This window comes from Mercurialis annua, linkage group LG7 (assembly GCF_937616625.2).
Source record: "Mercurialis annua linkage group LG7, ddMerAnnu1.2, whole genome shotgun sequence".
In the NCBI taxonomy this organism is placed as follows: Eukaryota; Viridiplantae; Streptophyta; class Magnoliopsida; order Malpighiales; family Euphorbiaceae; genus Mercurialis; species Mercurialis annua.
In genome coordinates this window covers 39,978,842-39,997,614 of record NC_065576.1, presented here as the reverse complement: position 1 = coordinate 39,997,614, position 18,773 = coordinate 39,978,842, and the positions used below count along the sequence as shown (strand labels likewise).

Here is an 18,773-nt window from a genome sequence, read left to right as displayed (position 1 = left end):
GACCGAAAAATAATATGTAGCTCCAGAAAAATATCCGATAAGCTCCACAAAATAAACTCCGTCGCTTCAACCAATTCCGGAAAAATCACTCCGTCAAACTCTACTAAAATTTACTAATTTTTTTTTAACGAGATAACCACTAAAATTTAATTACAATTCTAAATTTGTTTTTCTCTATCTTCTAACTTATTTTTTTTCCTCTCTACAATTTTTTCTCTCTTTGTTTGAATAGGTGAGTGCTGAAGCACTCACCTATTTAAAGCAAAGCAGCCCGCCATATGAGATGGCGGGCTGCTTTGCCCACGTGATTCCCTGCAACAGCAGGGAATCGTTTGACTGACCAGCTGGTCGGTCAAATGATTCCCTGCTGTTGCAGGGAATCAGTCACCAGCCCGCCATATGAGATGGCGGGCTGGTGCTAATTACGGTGATTAAGATAATCACCGCAATTAGCTACCAGCCCGCCATCTCATATGGCGGACTGGTGCTAAAAAAACAGCAGCCCGCTATCTCAGATAGCGGGCTGGGGGTAGGAGGCACAAAATCAGAATTTTTGTGTCTATGAGACACAAAAATGTCAAAAATCCCATTAGGAATTGTTTCTTTTTAGCATGTCTGGGCAAAATGGAGCTCAACTACATGCTGTAGAGAAAGAGGAGGAAGCGCCTCCTATATATCAGAATGGATTTCATAACGAAGTAGGCGGACCATTTGAAGTCCACCAGAATGGATTCCACATAGACATTGGGAGATCATCTGAGATATATCATAATGGTTTCATGTCAGTATCAGAAATTGGTAGTTCTTCTAGGGTTAGAGGTAGAACTCACTTGCTTGAAATGGAGTACAGTGAAGAAAGTGAGGAGAATCCTGAGGAGGACTTAGAAGAAGAAGAATTGTTAGACGGGTCAGACGTTGAGGAGTACCGAAGTGAACATTTCTGGTCCAATGTGCGGAGGTACCGCAATTTGAGAGAAGATGGAGGGCTAGTATATGGCCAGGCACAAGTGGTTTTGAATCAGGTTAGGAAGCAAATGCGCTCCTTTTCTAGAGGAATACTACCAGTGGGACTATAATCCTCTGACTTTCTGCGCATAGATGAAAGAGTTCCAGACCTTAATGAAGATAATAGGACAATTAACCGTAGATACGTTAGGGGTTTGGGACTCGAGTTTGATGAGCTATATGAGTATGTTCACGAGCACTTTGGGACGCTCACTATGATGGCCCGTAAGATCGAGGCTGACCACGAGTGGGATGGCAATCCTGTTCGACCCTACTTTTTCAGACGTGCGTTCTATCCAGATTATACTAGTCGATCCTCTGGTATTAGGACTAACCCCCACTCCGTGCATAGAGGCGGAGGCAACTCCAGTAGAAGAGTTAAGGGTCGACACACTGGTATAGTTATTAGGGAACCTAGCGTTCCACATCAGGCACCCACATGTATAAATGATTAGTATGCTTTGAGTATTTGTGTTTATATGTTGCATTGTTGTGTATATGTTTACTGCATGGCATGACAGAGCATAGCAATTAAGGATGTACCTATAGGATAATACCTCAGATAGGTAGGGCCTATAGGAAGCGATATTGACAAACACGTGCTTAAGAAATGAATATATAAACATAATTTACAAAAACAATAATATAATAAACGATAAATAATACATTTATCGCGAATGTAATTCCTGTATTACGTTCTAGAAGTTGTGAAGAAAGAGATGGGTTACCAACAGGGAATCGATGTGAAACATCGGTACCTGCGTTTGTATAGGACATGGTACAGAGTGTTAAAGAAGTGGTTGTGGTGATTACAGCAGTAGAAAATGTTGAATTAAATTAAGTTATCGGAGATATGGAGAAAGAATTGATGTGATAGGAGAATAGTCAGGAAAATGACAGAAGGTGACAGCAATACAAAAATTTAAAATATACCCAATAAGTATAAAGAAAGCTGTTGATAGTCGCAGAGTGTACAATCTAGAGTAACTTACGATTTTATGAAAAAATTTAAGATTTTTCAAAATACAATTGTGCTCAGACATCGCATATGACATTGCATAATCATGATAAGAATGCATAAGAAAATAATTTTCGAAATGTAGATCATGCATCATATCTTTATAATAATACAGAAAAATGCGATTTTGAGCAACTCTTTGGTGATGAGAGGTGTCATCACTCTGAGCTACAATTGTACTAATGATTTCAAACGATTTTATGAAAAGTGATTTAAAAGAGCTGGCCAGCCAAAGAATGTTTTGAAATCTTTTGTTCGATAAGTGAACTCAGATGTGAAACTCTGCGACGAATAATAAAAGATTCTTAATAAATAAGAATAAAATTGTAAAAGAAACTCCAATAATAGAACAAAGCCATGTTAACGATTAATTGCAACAAAGCTAGTAAAGCTAAAGGAGAATGTGAATAAAGAGTTATCGCCAGAGAGCATACGCAGTTAAGATGCGATGCGCTGACAATATTTAAGGATACAATATTTATCCTTATGATGGAATAAAGGATGAAATAACAGAAAGTCATGTTAGATGAAAGAAACGTACGAGTACGCAAGGATGAAGAATATAATGAATATCATTATGTTGAGATAATTAGTACTGCGATCGAGTCATATCGGAAGAGAGAAATTAAAAGTATAAAAGACGATAATATGAATGATGAACATCAAGTGATATTTTAAGGATATATAACCTTATCAATATCAGTGTTTGAAGATACAGAAGTAGAAGGAGAAGGAATACGAAACGACGAAGAAGATAATCTTGTAAGACATGAAAGTTTGAAATTAGATAGGCCAAAAGATAAGTGATGCTAATTGACTAATATTAAGTGAAGTCACTAATATCAGCATTAAAAGTTACAAGTTGTGTTAACAAAAAGGAGAAGAGTTAAGTTATGAAACTCTAGTATAAGGAGAAAAGCACACGTATAGGTATACGTGTCAGTAAATGTAAGAATGGTGGATAATACGAAAGAACGTATAATGAGGAAAAACTTATACACCCTTGAATTTGGTAAGATGATTAGAGAAATGAAAAGTTCTAGAGATATGTCAGAAGGATTATTAGAATAGAACAGCAATAGCAGAGCTATTATAAACGGAGGAAAGACGTAATGAATATAACAAGTAAAAGACAAGACGAAAGTCGGTATTAGTATAAAGAGATTAAGTTATTTAAAAGACAATTAGAACCATGTTATAAGTGCTAAAGAAACATAAGGAGTATAGGACAACAAAATCAAAGTTATTCCCTAAATTTGGGAGTTATAAATAAGATAATACTAGGAAGAGTGAGAATAAGGTCGTGGAATCACTCGAAAATAATAAGCAGAAGTGTAAGATGAAAGAGAAAGTTGTTTTTACAATGAGAAGGAATGACGATAAAGAAAGAAGATAAGATATCAAAGATTTATTGAATCAGCTAAAGCCTAAAGGTAAGAATGAAGTTAAACGAAAGCTAGTCAGTGACAAAGATTCTTAAGGAAGTTAAATGTTAAAGGAACATATAAGATTTTTATGAGATTACCAGGAATAAGGAATTGTGACGTAAAGGAAAGACATTTTTGACTGATAAGTCAATAAGGGACTCGAGATGATCTTCAAGGATCATATAAAGAAAGATAAAGGAGATAATAATACAGATAGTATTGGTTAACGAAGGTAGCTGTACAAGTTACATGATTCGGGTTAATGTGAAGTGGAGCATTTATAGTAATGGTGAACGGATGAAGGATCATGACTAACAAAACGACACGAGACTCACGATAGCTAAAAAGAGCAAAGGAAAGAGAAATTAAAGATAGTAAAAAGATGTATCAGACTCAACTGCGTTGAGAAACGGTGAATATCAGAGACAAAGTATAACCCCAAAAGGAATTGACTGACACAGGAACTAAGTGTCAGAAATGACAAAAAGGAAAGCAAGAAATGAAAACAATAGTTTAAGAAAGGAAAGTATAGATGGTGGATCACAGCAAGAACTATAACAATAGATTTGGGATTATAAAGATAAATTCTCATCGAAGTATGAATAAAGTGAATACGCCACCAAGAATGAGAATCACATATCGCTGACTGTTTACGCATAAAAGAGGCGAACAACAATACGATGAATAATACAGAGGAGATGATGGATCGAGAAGAAATTAATTAAATACTTAATACTGACAACAAAAAGGAAAAATCCCGACCAGATAGTAATGATGCAAGAATTACGACATCAAGGATGCGTCTAAAGCTACACTACCTTAGAAAGACAATGGGCGGAATAAAAGTAACAATGAGAAGATTTTCAACTACGCAGCAGCGAGAAGCTACTATGAGTAAGATAGTCAATCGATTAACAATAAGTATGAAGGCACCGCTGTAAATGAAGAGTTAAGAATTAAGGTAAAAGAAAAAGATACGACTAACGCGTAGTAATGAACGTCAAGGAAGGTATAAGAACAATTGTAAGGTCCCAACAACTTTTATGAAAATTCGAGGACGAATTTTTATAAGGGGGGAAGAATGTAATACCCCAAAATAATTAATTATCTAATTGGACCACGTGTCCAGTTTAGACTCGCCAGAGTGGCGATATCAGAAAAATTTCAGGGAAATTAAAATAAATGAAATTTTAAGTAGGTCGGTTTTGGGAAATTAATTATGCGGAAATCAAGGTTATATTTCAATTCTAAAGTTAGAATTGGAATTAAAAGGAAAAGTGACGAGAAAAGCGCAAAATAAGTACAGGGACCAAAGTGGTAATTTAGCCACTTTGTGTCGAAAATGGAAATTTGTAGGTTTTGACGAAAAAGTTTTAATATCGAGTTTCGTATTATTTATTGGATATAGATAATACGTGTACGTTAAAATTAAAGTGTTAAACGATTTAGCTATGGACTAAATCGTACGAAAGAAAAGTTTAAAGGATAATAAATAACAAATGAAAAAATTAAGGGTTAAAGTAATAATTTAACCAAATCATATATATTAAAAGAATTATGAATGAAGAGTAATCAAAGGAAGGAAGAAAGCTCCAGAAGCAAAAAAACGAGTGATACCGTCGTTTCTTCGCCGTTTCGCCGTTCGGCGTCCGTTTCGGACGATTTTTGCGGCAAACTCTTCGGAATTGAAAGCTCTATCAATCCTAACCTCTATTTCAAGGTAATATTTCAAGATTTGATGTTAAATTCGAAGGATAGAGGGCTGTTTTGTATAGAAAATTTCGTTCGAATCGTACGGTTAGGAATCGAGTTGTTTTGACGTTTTTGGGTTGTAAAATGATAGGATAAATTGTTAAATGAAGTGGGTATGTATTGGTGTGAGTTTAGGGAGTTTTAGAGCCCCGGAAATGGTCCGGAAGCGCTGGAAAAACGCTGCACACGTCGGTGCACGACGTGCTGCACTTCAGCACGTCGTGCTGGTGCGCGACGTGCGCCATTAGGGTGCACGACGTGCACCAGTGAAGGGCACGTCGTGCCCTTCATGAAAAATGAAGGGCACGATGTGCCAAGCTGGCACAACGTGCCCCACTTCGACGCCGACCTCCGTGGGACTTCCGGGAGCGAAAATGAGCCTCCGATAGCTTGATTTAAGTGTGAAACTCAGTTAAGTGTCTGGAAATGGATGTAAAACATTATAGAAATGAATGTTAATATGATAAGTAAGAATTCAGTTAAGAAAGTTATATAATTCCCGAGTACAAGGAATAGTACTCGATAAGTCGTAAGTACGACTGAGGATCATCGAGTTTTCAAGCAAACTAGAAGTGGAATCCAATCAACTTAAACTTAGAACTTAAAAGTATTATAAATATAAACATGAAATCCACGTCTAACTATTAGATGTTTTATCAGACACCTCAGCGAACAGTGGGGTCAGCAGAAGTGGATTAGTACGAGCATATCATCATATCGACTTCATTATAGAGTGGATAGCGGTTTCTGTGAGTTGCACTTTACTTTCGTGTATTATATATATAAAGTCATTTTATATAGATATGTATACTGTTTTTACGCATCGCATGTTAGATGATTTGATTAAATATTATATGTTTCTATCAAATGTATATACGAGAACTAGTATGCGATCCGAAGAAACTAGCTACCTATTGGGTGTCAATAGGCTGTGTGATCACCAGTATTGAGTCAGTCTAGTGTGTTTGCATTTGAGAAATGATTGGATATGTATGATATGATATGAATTTGATACGAGAGTGAACTCGGCTACGGTGTAGCCTGGAAGTCCCCGTATCTAGTGGGCTGGGCCCACCAGTGAGTTGGACTCACAACTTGAGATTTATGATTGGGTTGAACGATATATGATTATTCGAGAGATGTGTCGCATGCTAGGATATTAGTTTCGTACGGATCAAATACCTGTTTATATGTTTTATATTATTATTTTATTGAGATGCGATGCTATGTTTTTATAATAATACCGTTAGTAAATGCAAACTCACTCAGTATTTTCCCAAATACTGACCCCTCACCTTTGATGTTTTCAGGTACTTAGTATGTGGACCTAGCTAGAGACCAATTTTGAAGTCCAGAAGTCAGTTGTGTATGTGTAGTATCTGACTTCTGTGAATGCTGTAGTAGTGGTCCCGCGTTGACAGAGTCGTAGCCTAGACAACAGTACACATTGAGTGTACATATTACTTGCTGTCCAGTTTCTATGTTTTTGTAGGCTACGTGTTTTATATGTTGTGCACGGCACTAGGTGCCAGTGATATGTTGGATACACTAACTGATGTATATAGTACCGCGAGGCCAGTTCGTACGAGGTACGGTAACTAGAGCCCGCGAGGATAATAGAACAGTTAGTGTAAATGTTTGTGTATACATGTTATGTATACTTGCTTCTGTTGCTTTATGTTATTTGTTTATTATTTGCGAAAAATTAATAGTGATTTAAGGATTGCTACGGGTTCCGGAGCTACCACTCCCGTTCCCTAGCGCCGGTTGCGGCTCAATATTTTGGGTCGTGACAGTACTCCTTCTAGGACTGAGTACGACGCTGACTGTCGAACTACCTTTGCGGCTTCAGCTGTTTGCTCTGGTAGAATGCCTTCTGTTAGGTATGCCAGTAGTTTCTGCATCCAGGTGTCTACCTCTTCTATAGGTAACACTTCCTTCTCCGTATCTACGGAAGAAGTCGAACGCGCCTCTGTCATTTTCATCTCCATGAAACGCTGGTTCTTTACGGCTGCTGCTTTGGCGATTGCATCCGCGGCTGCGTTCTCTTCTCTGGGTATGGGGCAGATTTCCCATTCTCCTCCAAATCTCTCTATGTCATTCAAGAGTTCTTTTGCTTTTTCCATATATTTTGCCATCTTTGCCTCTTTTGCTTGGAACTGTCCTCCTATTTGTCCTGTGACTAACTGGGAATCGCTATGGACTCGTAGGACTTCGGTTTTCATTGCTTTCGCAATTGACAGTCCTGTTATGAGAGCTTCGTATTCTGCAGTACTATTAGTTTATTGCGATAAATGGTATGTATATTTAAATGATAGATTGATATCATACCTGCCATGTTATTGGTTGCTTTAAACGTCAAGTGTACTGCATACTCGATTGTTATTCCCATTGGTCCTTCCAAGACAACACCTGCTCCCGCTCCGAGGTCATTGGATGCTCCATCTACGTAGAGATTCCAAGTAACTGCTTCTCTGGGTTCTTCAGTGTCTGGTTTCTCCGTCATCTCTACCACAAAGTCTGCGAGTGCTTGCGCCTTCAATGTTTTCCTCGGCTCATATCGTATATCATGTTCCCCCAACTGGACGGACCAGCTAACCATCCTTCCCGACGTTTCTGGCCTCTGCAATGCCTTCCTCAGAGGTTGGTTAGTGTGTATGATGACCGTATGCCCTTGAAAATATGGTCTTAACTTCTTCGCTGCTACTACCACCATTAATGCCAACTTGTCAATTGTCGGGTAATTTAACTCTGCGCCTTTCAACGTTCTGCTGGAGTAGTAAATGGGCAGCTGCTCTTCTTCTTCCTCTCTTACTAGTACCGACGCGATCGTTTCTTTACCTGCTGATAGGTACAAGTACAGAATTTCTCCTGCCTTTGGGCGACTGAGTAACGGTGGGCTGGTCAAAAAGACTTTTAATTCTTCGAAAGCTTTCTGACATTCCTCATTCCATTCAAACTTTTTCATGTTGCGCAGTTGCTTGAAAAAGGGGAGACATCTCTTTGCAGACGAAGAAGCAAATCGCCCCAACGCTGTCACCCTTCCGTTTAGTTTTTGGACTTCTCTGATGCTTCGCGGTGCTACCATGTCTAGGATGGCTTGAATCTTTTCTGGGTTTGCCTCTATGCCTCTCTGACTCACTAAGTACCCCAGGAACTTCCCGGCTTTAATGCCGAACGCGCACTTCTCCGGATTTAGCTTCATGTTAAATTTGTTCAGTACCGCAAAGGTTTCTTCCAGGTCCTTGGCGTGCTCTTCAGGTGTACTGCTTTTTATGTTCAAGTCGTCCACATAGACCTCTATGTTCCTTCCCAGTTGATCCTTAAACATGAAGTTCACCAGTCGTTGGTACGTTGCTCCAGCGTTTTTCAGCCCAAATGGCATGACGTTGTAACAATACGTTCCCAAGTCGGTAGTGAAAGCTGTCTTCACCTGATCTTCTTCGTTCATTGGTATCTGATGATAACCCTGTTTAGGGTCTGCGAGACTATACAGCTGGTAGCAAGCTGTTGAATCTACCAGCTGATCGATATTCGGCAGCGGATAGCTGTCCTTTGGGCATGCTTTGTTTAAATCCGTGAAATCTACGCACATGCGATATCCTCCATTTGCTTTTTTCACCAAGACGACGTTAGCAACCCATTCCGGGTACATCACCTCCCTTATGAACTTGGCTGCCTCCAACTTCCTGACCTCTTCCTCTATGACCTTCCTACGATCTTCTGCGAACCGTCTCTTTTTCTGTACTACTGGTTTGGCGTCTTTATAAACAGTCAACTTATGGGATGCTATCGGTGGGTCTATTCCCACTACTTCTGAGGCATCTGCGACAAAGGTGTCTCCATTCTTCTGCAATACACTTTTGATCTCTACAGCCACAGCCTCTGGTATTTCTGTCCCGATCATCACTACTTTCTTCTGGGTGATCTGGAATTCCATCATGTTGCCTACTGGGGCATTCCTATCTCCTTCTTCTTCTTCTGGATCCTCAGGGAATGCCTCAATGTTCAGACTTTTGCCTTTTTCTTCAGTGATCAAGTTGCATTATCGTGCGGCTAACTGGCTCCCTTCTACGGTTACTATCCCTTCTTCGTCCGGAATTTTAAGTGTCAGCCATCTGATGCTGGTCACTGCGCCACACTGGTACAGGAAAGGCCTTCCCAAAATGGCGTTGTATGCCAAAGGGATATCCACTACATTAAAAACTGCTGTCATGGTCTTCAGTGGCCCTTCTTCTGCTTCTCCCAGAATTATCTCCAGCTCTACCATCCCTTCCGGTCTGATAGGCTTTCCTCCTAAGCCAACCAACGGCACGGAAACCTGTCTGAGATCCGTTACCGATCCCCTTATCCCCCTAAAGACTTGCAAGGTAAGGAGGTTAATTGCGCTTCCTTCGTTCACCAGGATCCTCATTACTCTAAAATTGTTAATCAATGCTTTGATTACTAGCGCGTCGTTGTGCGGTTCCTGCACATGCCTCCCATCTTCTGGTCCAAAGGTGACTAACGGCAGCTCCTCTGCGGATGCTCTAGTGCTTATCGAGTACACGCCCTTACGTATCTTCTTCTTCTGTGCCTTTGAATATGGTTCCCCCCCTTCTATCATGTTGATCACGCCCATGGGTTCTTTGAATCTTTTGTTTGCCTCTTCTTTTTCCACATGTTCTGGTTTCCTTTTTTCTGCACTTCCTTCTGTGCGTACAAACTTCTTCAATACTCCTGACTGGATCAGCTGTTCTATCTCCCGTTTCAAGTCCCAGCATCTATCTGTGTCGTGGCCATATCCTTCATGGAATCTGCAATACTTGGTCTTGTCTCTCTCTTTGTCTGGGTGTAGCTTTCTGGGTGCATTGTACATGACTCTATTGTTCTTCATCCAGCTGAATATTTCCACTGGTGCTCTATTCAAAGGTGTGAAGTCAAATGGCTTGTTTCCTCTTCCGAATCTCTGCGTTCTGTCGTCTCCTCCTCTACTGCGGTATCTCTCTGGTTTGTCTTCCTCATATTATTTTGTCAGCGTTCTTCTTGCCTCATCCAGTTCTACGTACTTATGTGCTATTGCCATCAATTCTTGGAAAGTAGAAAGTTTTTTCATTAAGATCTTATCTCTCAGTCGTTCGAACCTTGTTCCCATCTTCATGGCGTCTATGGCTGTATCATGGTTTAGGTGCTCTATCTGGACTGCTTCTTTATTGAATCTCTCCACGAAGTTCTTCAACGTCTCGCCTTCACCCTGTCGGCACTTCCGTAGATCACTTGAGTTCTTCTGCAGCGAGATGTTTGTGCGGAAATGCCCTTTGAATGCCGTTGCCAGTTCTGCAAACGTTCCGATGGTATTGGACTTCAGTCCGAGGTACCATTTCTGCGCTGATCCCTTGAGGGTGGCCGGGAATACTCTGCACAGCATCGGATCTGAAACATCTTGAAGCAACATTATCGTTTTGAATTTTGAGATATGGCTTTTTGGGTCTCCGGTCCCATCAAAGGGCTCAAACGTTGGTAGTTTGAAACGAGAAGAGAATTTCACGTCTAATACCTCCCTTTTCAGTGGTGAAAAATCGTCTCCTCCTTCATCGTCTTCGTAGCTATCCTTCTGGTACTTTCTCATTGCATGCTTAATCTTCTCATCCAGAGTGTTCTTTTCTCCAACGGCTTTTCTTCTGTTTGAAGAGTGGCTTTCTGCGTCTCGTTCCTTCCGTCTACCTCCTCCTTCTTCCTTCTCCAGGTCTACGTATTCTCTCTACTTCTTCGCGACTTCTTCATCCCTTGCTTTTTCGCCTTGCTGTGCGTCGTCCCCTCCTTTTTCCTTTCCCACGTCTCCTGGGAGTGGTGCAGTGAGAACACGTCGGGGGGCCGTTTCTTTATCTTTCCGTGCGTCTTTGTCTCGCCCTCTTGGGATTGGTTCCGACTGTTGCCTTCTCTGAGCTGGTGCTTTATCTGCCTCTACAGTCTTCTCCTTCGCGATTCCAATCAGCCTATCTTGGAAGTCGTTAAAGCTCTTCATCACCGCCTTATGGTAGAGCAGTGGTAGCTGGGCTCCTGGTGGTACATATGGTGGAATGTATCCAGCTGTTGCCGCTGTGACGGTTCCTTCTACGTCTAGGGACGGAAAAGGAATTGGTGCGGTGGGTCTTTGATATCCCTGGTGATACCGGCTACCCCATGGGGTATACGTCTGCGGCCAACTTGCCGCGTTTTGATTATACAGGGGCGATGGATAATACATGTTCTGCGGTGTATAATAATTCCAAGGAGGAAATACCTGATTAGTTCCGGGTAGTTGCGCTCCTCTGCCCATCAATCCTGCTGTTGATCCGGGTATGAAACCGGTGGTGTGATGCCCGCACTTGCGGCTCCAGTCCCCCCTGGGATTCCTGAGCTTGTCCTCAAAGGACCCGTCGTTCCCGCAGTTCCCGCCGGAGGTGGGAGAAGGGGAAAGACTATTCCGTCTGTTCTTGATAGTAGAGTTGGATTGCGGCCTCCGGCCATCTCTCTATCTCTGACTCCGACTCCAGGTGGTGGTGGTTCATCATGGTTGTCCATGAGTTTGTTTCAGTTCGTAGAACCAAAATTGATTGATTTTTAGGAAAGAACAATCGTTTCCCATAGACGGCGCCAAATGATGGTTCTGCGAATGGTATGATCTTCTCTTGTCAACCTGAGATCACGAACACAGGTTAGAATGAGTCGGACGTTTGTGTCCGACCACACTCCGATGCCTAAGTCAGATACCTTGCAAGGTTCAAAGATAAATGACGTAGTTTAAAGAGAATGAATTAGGGTTTACCTTTGGTCTTCGGTCTATTTATATAGAATCCTCTCTTAGTAATCGACTCAAGGTCATCTTCTTGTGATTGTGTTTAATTCGGACTCATGCTGGAAAATAGGGATTAGGTCAATCCCAATCTTTCCGGATTCCAAAGATCATATCAGTTAGGATCTGCGTCTACTGACTAATGACAGCTGTTTGGTATCTGCTGTCTACCGTACTTATTTGACTATATGTACTGGGGTCAACTGCGTATCCATTAATATAATTGAAGGGTTCTTTAATTCTTTTCAATTTTTCCAAACTCTTAAATCCACATCATTTATATTTAATTTAATTTGTGTCTATGTATCAGTTCATAAATCCACTTAAACAACCTTTCTTATGGCCAAAGGAATAAAACCGGTTAAAAGCACCGATTTATAATTCTTTAACAATTTCACATACCGGTTTGATATAAATTTTAATTTAAACACTATATTATTATTTTTAAAAAAGTTCAAACACCAAAAGTATATTAATCCCAATCAACTTCACACCTCTGGGTGGCCACCAGCCATTAACCCATACCTATTAATCCCGCCAAAATAAACCCCCTAACGCCCAAGCAAACAGAATTTTCATTACTAAGCAATCAAATCATTTGTTTTCTCGGAAAATAATTTCCTCTGCTTGTGTCACTGAGCTCTGTTTGGCAAACCAGAAAATTAAAAATGAAAGAGAAGAACAAAACAATTATCGAAGACGAAGCAGAAATTTACGAAGGCGTTAGAGCTCAATTCCCTTTCACTTTTGGCAAACAATCCAAATCCCAAACCCCTCTCGAACTCCTCCACAATTCCACCCGCCGTCCCACCACCGCCTCCGCCTCCGCCGCAAACCCCGAAAACAAATCTAATTCCTTCCCTTCTCTCTCCTCTTCTTCTAAATCCTGGATTGATTCTGTCCGCACTTCCAAAAACCCTAACCCTAATTCTTCAATTTCCAGCTCAAACGTCATTATTGGACCTCCTCGTCCCCCGCGTGCTATTTCCGATGATGATGATGATGATGATGACGATGATGAGGGTGAGGTTATGGTTGGGCCTCCGCCGCCGCCTCCTCCTTCTACTTCATCCGCCGCTGTTGATGATGATAATGACGATGACGGTGCTATGATTGGGCCGCCGCGTCCGCCGCCGAATCAAGATTCTGATGAGGAGGAGGATGAAGTTGAAGAGGCGAATCAGTTTCGGATTCCTATAAGTAATGAGATTGTGCTTAAGGGACATACTAAGGTATAATTTTTTAAATTTTTTTTTTCAAATTATTGAGTTTTATTTAAGTAGTGGTGATGGTATTGTGTATTAATTTTCAGATTATATCAACTATCGCTGTTGATCACACTGGGTCTAGAGTTCTTTCGGGTAGTTATGACTATACAGTGCGAATGTATGATTTTCAAGGCATGAGTTCCCGTCTCCAGTCGTTTAGACAGATTGAACCATCTGAAGGTCATCAAGTTCGTAGTTTAAGTTGGAGCCCAACTGCTGACAGGTTTTTGTGCGTCACCGGTTCTGCCCAAGCTAAAGTATGTTTTCTCTCCTTCTTGATGATGAATGATTTGCTTGGAAGTAAATAAAAAAAGCTCACTTTTTGTATTTTCAGATATATGACCGTGATGGACTCACATTAGGTGAATTTGTGAAAGGGGACATGTACATTCGTGATTTGAAGAATACTAAAGGTCATATTTCTGGGTTGACTTGTGGAGAGTGGCATCCTAGGACTAAGGAGACTGTATTAACATCATCAGAGGATGGATCGTTGCGTATATGGGATGTAAATGATTTCAAAAGTCAAAAGCAGGTCCTTTTTAATCACTTACCATTTTTTATGTGAATTAAATTTGTGCCTCTGTGGTGGATTGATGCCCTTCTTTGTCTGGAAATGAAGTGCATAAATGCATCTACTGTCCTTACAGAATTTGATGAAACTAATTCAGTTGCTGACTGTTGAGTGTTCATAACTTTCTGAAAGTAATTAGGAAAGGGAATAAAGAATATTAAATTTGGTGTTTCATCTCAAAAGATGGGTTTTTAAAATGGCTTATTTTTCCACGCGCATGTACTGATAACTCAGATTCAACAAGAGAAGTAACTTTCCGTTAGGTAAGGGGATACACTGTACATCTGGCCCTCCTCAAAGCCTATAATGTAGTAAGCATGATGTATTCCTTTGCTTAGATTATAGATAGCAGGATATATCTGTATGTTTAAACCAATCTTGATGCATCTGGAAGTGTTATTTTACTGAGAAATAGGGACCTGTAAGCTAAGTGTTTTGTATTTGTTGTCTATGTAGGTCATTAAGCCAAAGCTTGCTAGGCCTGGAAGAATTCCAGTTACCACATGTGCTTGGGATCGTGATGGAAAATGCATAGCTGGTGGCATTGGAGATGGTTCTATACAGGTTCATGCTTCTATTATCTTGAAAGCTTTGGACTGCTTATTATTAAAAACTAGGACAGAATCATTAATGTTTTCTCCTAGTCGATGGAATTTTGCATCAATCTGGCAGATTGCTATCGTTTCTGCACAGAAACTTCTTGCACCATGCTTATTGATTGCTTTTTATTTAATGTTTATTCCTAACTTTTACTTAATATATCTTCACAGATATGGAACCTTAAGCCAGGATGGGGAAGCAGGCCAGATGTGCAAGTTGAGAAAGCTCATTCTGAAGAAATCACTGGTCTAAAATTTTCTAGTGATGGACATACGCTACTTTCGAGAAGCTTTGATGGCTCACTGAAGGTACTGATGAAACACATTTTGGAGCCTTTTATAGTTAATCTTCGTAAATAAATATTATATTTGTTCTGTATTATTGTATTTCTTCTCTTTTAACATAAATTTAATGTGTTAGGTTTGGGATTTGCGAAAAATGAAGGACCCTCTTCAGGCTTTTGGGGACCTTCCTAATAATTATGCTCAAACAAATGTTTCCTTCAGTCCTGATGAGCAGCTTTTCTTGACGGGAACGTCTATTGAACGAGACAGCACGACCGGAGGTTTGTTGTGCTTTTATGATCGGGTAAAACTCGAACTTGTTTCCAGAGTTGGTATCTCCCCGACTGGTAGTGTTGTGCAGTGCGCTTGGCATCCAAAATTGAATCAGGTAAGAGATCTTTCTGTATTGAATCTAACATCTATTGGTGGTTTTGTGGTACACTAGAACAATGTAATGTTAGACTATTCCTGTGAGCACTTTTTATTTGTGTATGAGCTAATTTATTCACCTGTATTTCTTTGATTTTGCACATATGAGAGGCATATGCTATTTTACTTTATTTAGATATCTGTTTTCTAACGAAAGAAATAAGGTGTAACAACTAAATCTGTTTTTTTTGTTCTATTTTTTTGCAATAAGATCTTTGCAACAACTGGAGATAAAAGTCAAGGTGGAACACACATATTATACGATCCATCTATTAGTGAGAAGGGAGCTCTTGTCTGTGTTGCACGCGCGCCCCGTAAAAAATCTGTGGATGATTTTGAGGTGCAGCCTGTCATTCATAATCCTCATGCACTACCCTTATTTAGAGATCAGCCAAGCCGTAAGCGTCAGCGGGAGAAAATGTTGAATGATCCTTTCAAGTCCCACAAGCCTGAACTTCCAATGACGGGACCAGGTTTTGGCGGAAGAGTTGGTGTAAGTAAAGGAAGCTTGTTGACCCAGTATCTACTCAAGGTAATGTTTTTGGTATTTTTGTTCTCTTCGTCTTTATGCATTTTACTCTTAAATTGGATATTTTTCCGGTATAGAACACTCATGTCTAAAAAACGATTTGGACCCCCAATCCTATCTAGTAAAATGGAAGAATTGTAAATCTCATATTGTAAAAGCTTGTTGAAGAAACTTATACGTGCTCTGTTTCATTACAACAGCAAGGCGGAATGATTAAGGAGACATGGATGGACGAAGACCCAAGAGAAGCCATATTGAAGTTTGCTGATGTTGCAGCAAAAGATCCCAAGTACATTGCTCCAGCATATGCACAAACGCAGCCTGAAACGATTTTAGCAGATTCAGATTCAGAGGATGAAGAGAAATGATGTATTTGCGATAATGTGTTTATTTGCTGCCTGCTTCCTGGTAATGAATCATATGGCGGTTTTGCAGCGGGTGAGCTTAAATCTCTTTTTTAGTTATAAATTAGTGAAAATATACTGAGACTTCTGTTGTTTATGCTGCTTCATTATCAAGCAATCGCTATTAGCTCAATTTTCCTTTGCACGATATATTGTAGGTGACTCCACACTCCAGATCTTTGTTGTATATCACGCTGAATTAAGTTCAGGGCCAGTAGAAAGCATTGAAAAACTGAGCTGAAGGCGTCGTCATAGTACATTTCGGATAATTTCTTTGGCTTTTCTCCAAGTTCGAATGTCGGTGACAAATGTTGGCATGCATGTCAAAATTTTACATGGGACGACGGTTATAGTCATCTAATTTAAGTATGTTATTGCTACTGGCTGCTAATTGAACTCACTATAGGTTGTAATTTAAAGCTGTATATCATGCCATTCTGACTGATAGTTGCTTCGTCATGCATATGAGTGCCGGTTGTTTCGTCATGCTCTTTTTGTTATAACTAAGCGTATGTTTGGTTCATATAATAAAACGTGCTATTCTCTCTCTTTTGTTTAGAGAAATACTTGCTTCATTCAACCATAGAATATTAATTTCATTTAGTTACTATTTCATAAACTAAAATAAGAAAAAAATATTTTATATGAAATAGCTATTATATTTTTGATTTATTTTATGAATCATACAGTCTAAATGTCTTGGACAAAATTTTATTAAAATTGTTGGTTTAATTCCACTTACAAGCCAAAAAATGAATTTGAAAGAATTCTGATTTTTATATAGAGTTTTTCTTTAAATAACGTATAAAAATAACTCTAAAAGTTTATCCAAAATTTCACTTGTTTCTTTTTTATATTTTTTAGGTTTATTCCTTTAATAAAAACAAGCAAATAAATTAACGGGAACATCCATTTCTGTTAACTTATCTGATGTGGAATTTTTTTCCCGCTACAAGACTCCAACGTGGCAATGTATGCTACTAAAAAGGTACAAAAAGAACCCTAGTGACTAGTGTAATCCTAGTCTCATTTTGACCTTAATGTTTTTCGATTAAAAAGGTACAAAAATGATCCTAGTGACTAGTGTAATCCTAGTTTCATTTTGACATTAATGTTTTTCGAGTTAGATATCTTCGTTAACAAATATAAAGTGTCATCAATTTAAGGACTTATGTACATACAAAATTTTGATTTAGTAAAAAATAATAATATAATAATTTTTTTATACTACTGTATTTTTACTAAATCGTGATTTTATTTTATGTACACAAATAAATAACTAAAAATCAACTCGACCAACTCTTTAATTTAAATAAACTTATAATTCACTCGTTAAAATAAAAAACTTATTTTATGTACATTAGAGTTTTTTTTTACCTTTTCATTAAAATACATTGCCACGTTGGAATCTTGCAGCAGGAAAAATGTGTTAGGTTAATATCCTTCATGTTTATTGTAAACTTTGGCTTTATTGGTTATTTAATCTATCTCTGTTAAAAAAAAATTGTTCAATTCCAAAAATATTGATGGAGTCTGCCTTCTAATCCTGTAATTAGACCTGCAAAATAGGGTAGAAGCTAACCGGACGGTGGTTGTCCGATTAACTTTCCGATGCTAAAGTCAGTTTAGAGCTTTGAGTAGCGTTTTGAGTATATGAATGTAATTATGTGTTTAGGCATACCTCATGCTCTTTTTATAATAGATGATTGCATACCTAGTAGAGTTGTAGTAAGAAAGTGAATCCTACTTAGTAGGGTTTGACCCTGATTATGAGTAATATTTCGTATTCAGACATGAGTCCTATTAAGGAACGTCTTCCTAAATAGTCTCGTCTTCTTAAGTTAGAGTTTATCTTTTTAAATTGGACTTTGTATCCAAATAGGTAAGATACTCGAGAATATTTAGTAGATCTGGTAATCCGTCCGCATCACAGGGTCGGCGCACTTTGTCTAGGTCCTCGGGGATTTGTCATTATTCCTGTCGGATAGGTCGTGGTGGATACTATGAATTCAGCCACTTTTTTCGTGTTTGGCCCTTCGGGCAGAACTCCAGTATCATTTGAAAATGGATCTACTATGACTCGACTCTATTATAGTTAAAATAGGATTCAACATTCATCATATATATATCCCAAAAAACAACTTTTAAAGTTGTTCAGGTGGTTAAAAAAGAAGATTATGTACCATTATTTTTTTTAAAGAAAAGAAATATACGAGTCCAAATTGAGATTGGAAAAATATAAAAGAGGAAAATTAGATTTTAGGTCAACATTAGGGTTCTTTTGTACAATGTTTTAAAACCGGACCGGACCGTCCGATCGGACCGGTTAAACCGCAAGTTTGCCAATGTTCCAGTCTAAAATTATGAAAAACCGGTTGTTTTAGTTGGACCGTATTGGACCGGTTGAACCGGATTAAACCGCTAAAAAACCGGATGTTGAATCGAATTGGACCGGTAAAAATCAATGAAACGAATTTTTTTTAAATTTTTTTAAATTTATTAAACCGATTGAACCGATTATTAAACCAGTACAACCAGTTGAACCAATCATTAAACCAGTACAGCCGGTTGAACCGGAAACCGATGGCCTCACCGGTCGGCCACCGGTTCGGTTTTTAAAACACTGCTTTTGTACCTATTTCTTTCCTTTATATAAGAATTAAAAATCA

General features: G+C 39.1%; 2 protein-coding genes across 2 annotated transcripts; one reads left to right on the top strand and one right to left on the bottom strand.

Moving 5' to 3' along the window:
* Nucleotides 1-9,247: 9,247 nt before the first annotated feature.
* On the bottom strand, nucleotides 9,248-10,060 carry LOC126657176 (uncharacterized). Its single transcript, XM_050351826.1, has one exon. The coding sequence runs from the start codon at nucleotides 10,058-10,060 to the stop codon at nucleotides 9,248-9,250; it is 813 nt and encodes a 270-aa protein (XP_050207783.1).
* A 2,465-nt stretch (nucleotides 10,061-12,525) lies between these two features.
* On the top strand, nucleotides 12,526-16,651 carry LOC126656207 (uncharacterized). The gene is made up of 9 exons (XM_050350722.2): nucleotides 12,526-13,248; nucleotides 13,329-13,541; nucleotides 13,619-13,819; nucleotides 14,315-14,422; nucleotides 14,629-14,766; nucleotides 14,879-15,130; nucleotides 15,383-15,703; nucleotides 15,901-16,138; nucleotides 16,263-16,651. The coding sequence occupies exons 1-8, from the start codon at nucleotides 12,685-12,687 to the stop codon at nucleotides 16,066-16,068; spliced, it is 1,965 nt and encodes a 654-aa protein (XP_050206679.1). The 5' UTR covers nucleotides 12,526-12,684; the 3' UTR covers nucleotides 16,069-16,138; nucleotides 16,263-16,651.
* The last annotated feature ends 2,122 nt before the right edge of the window (nucleotides 16,652-18,773 follow it).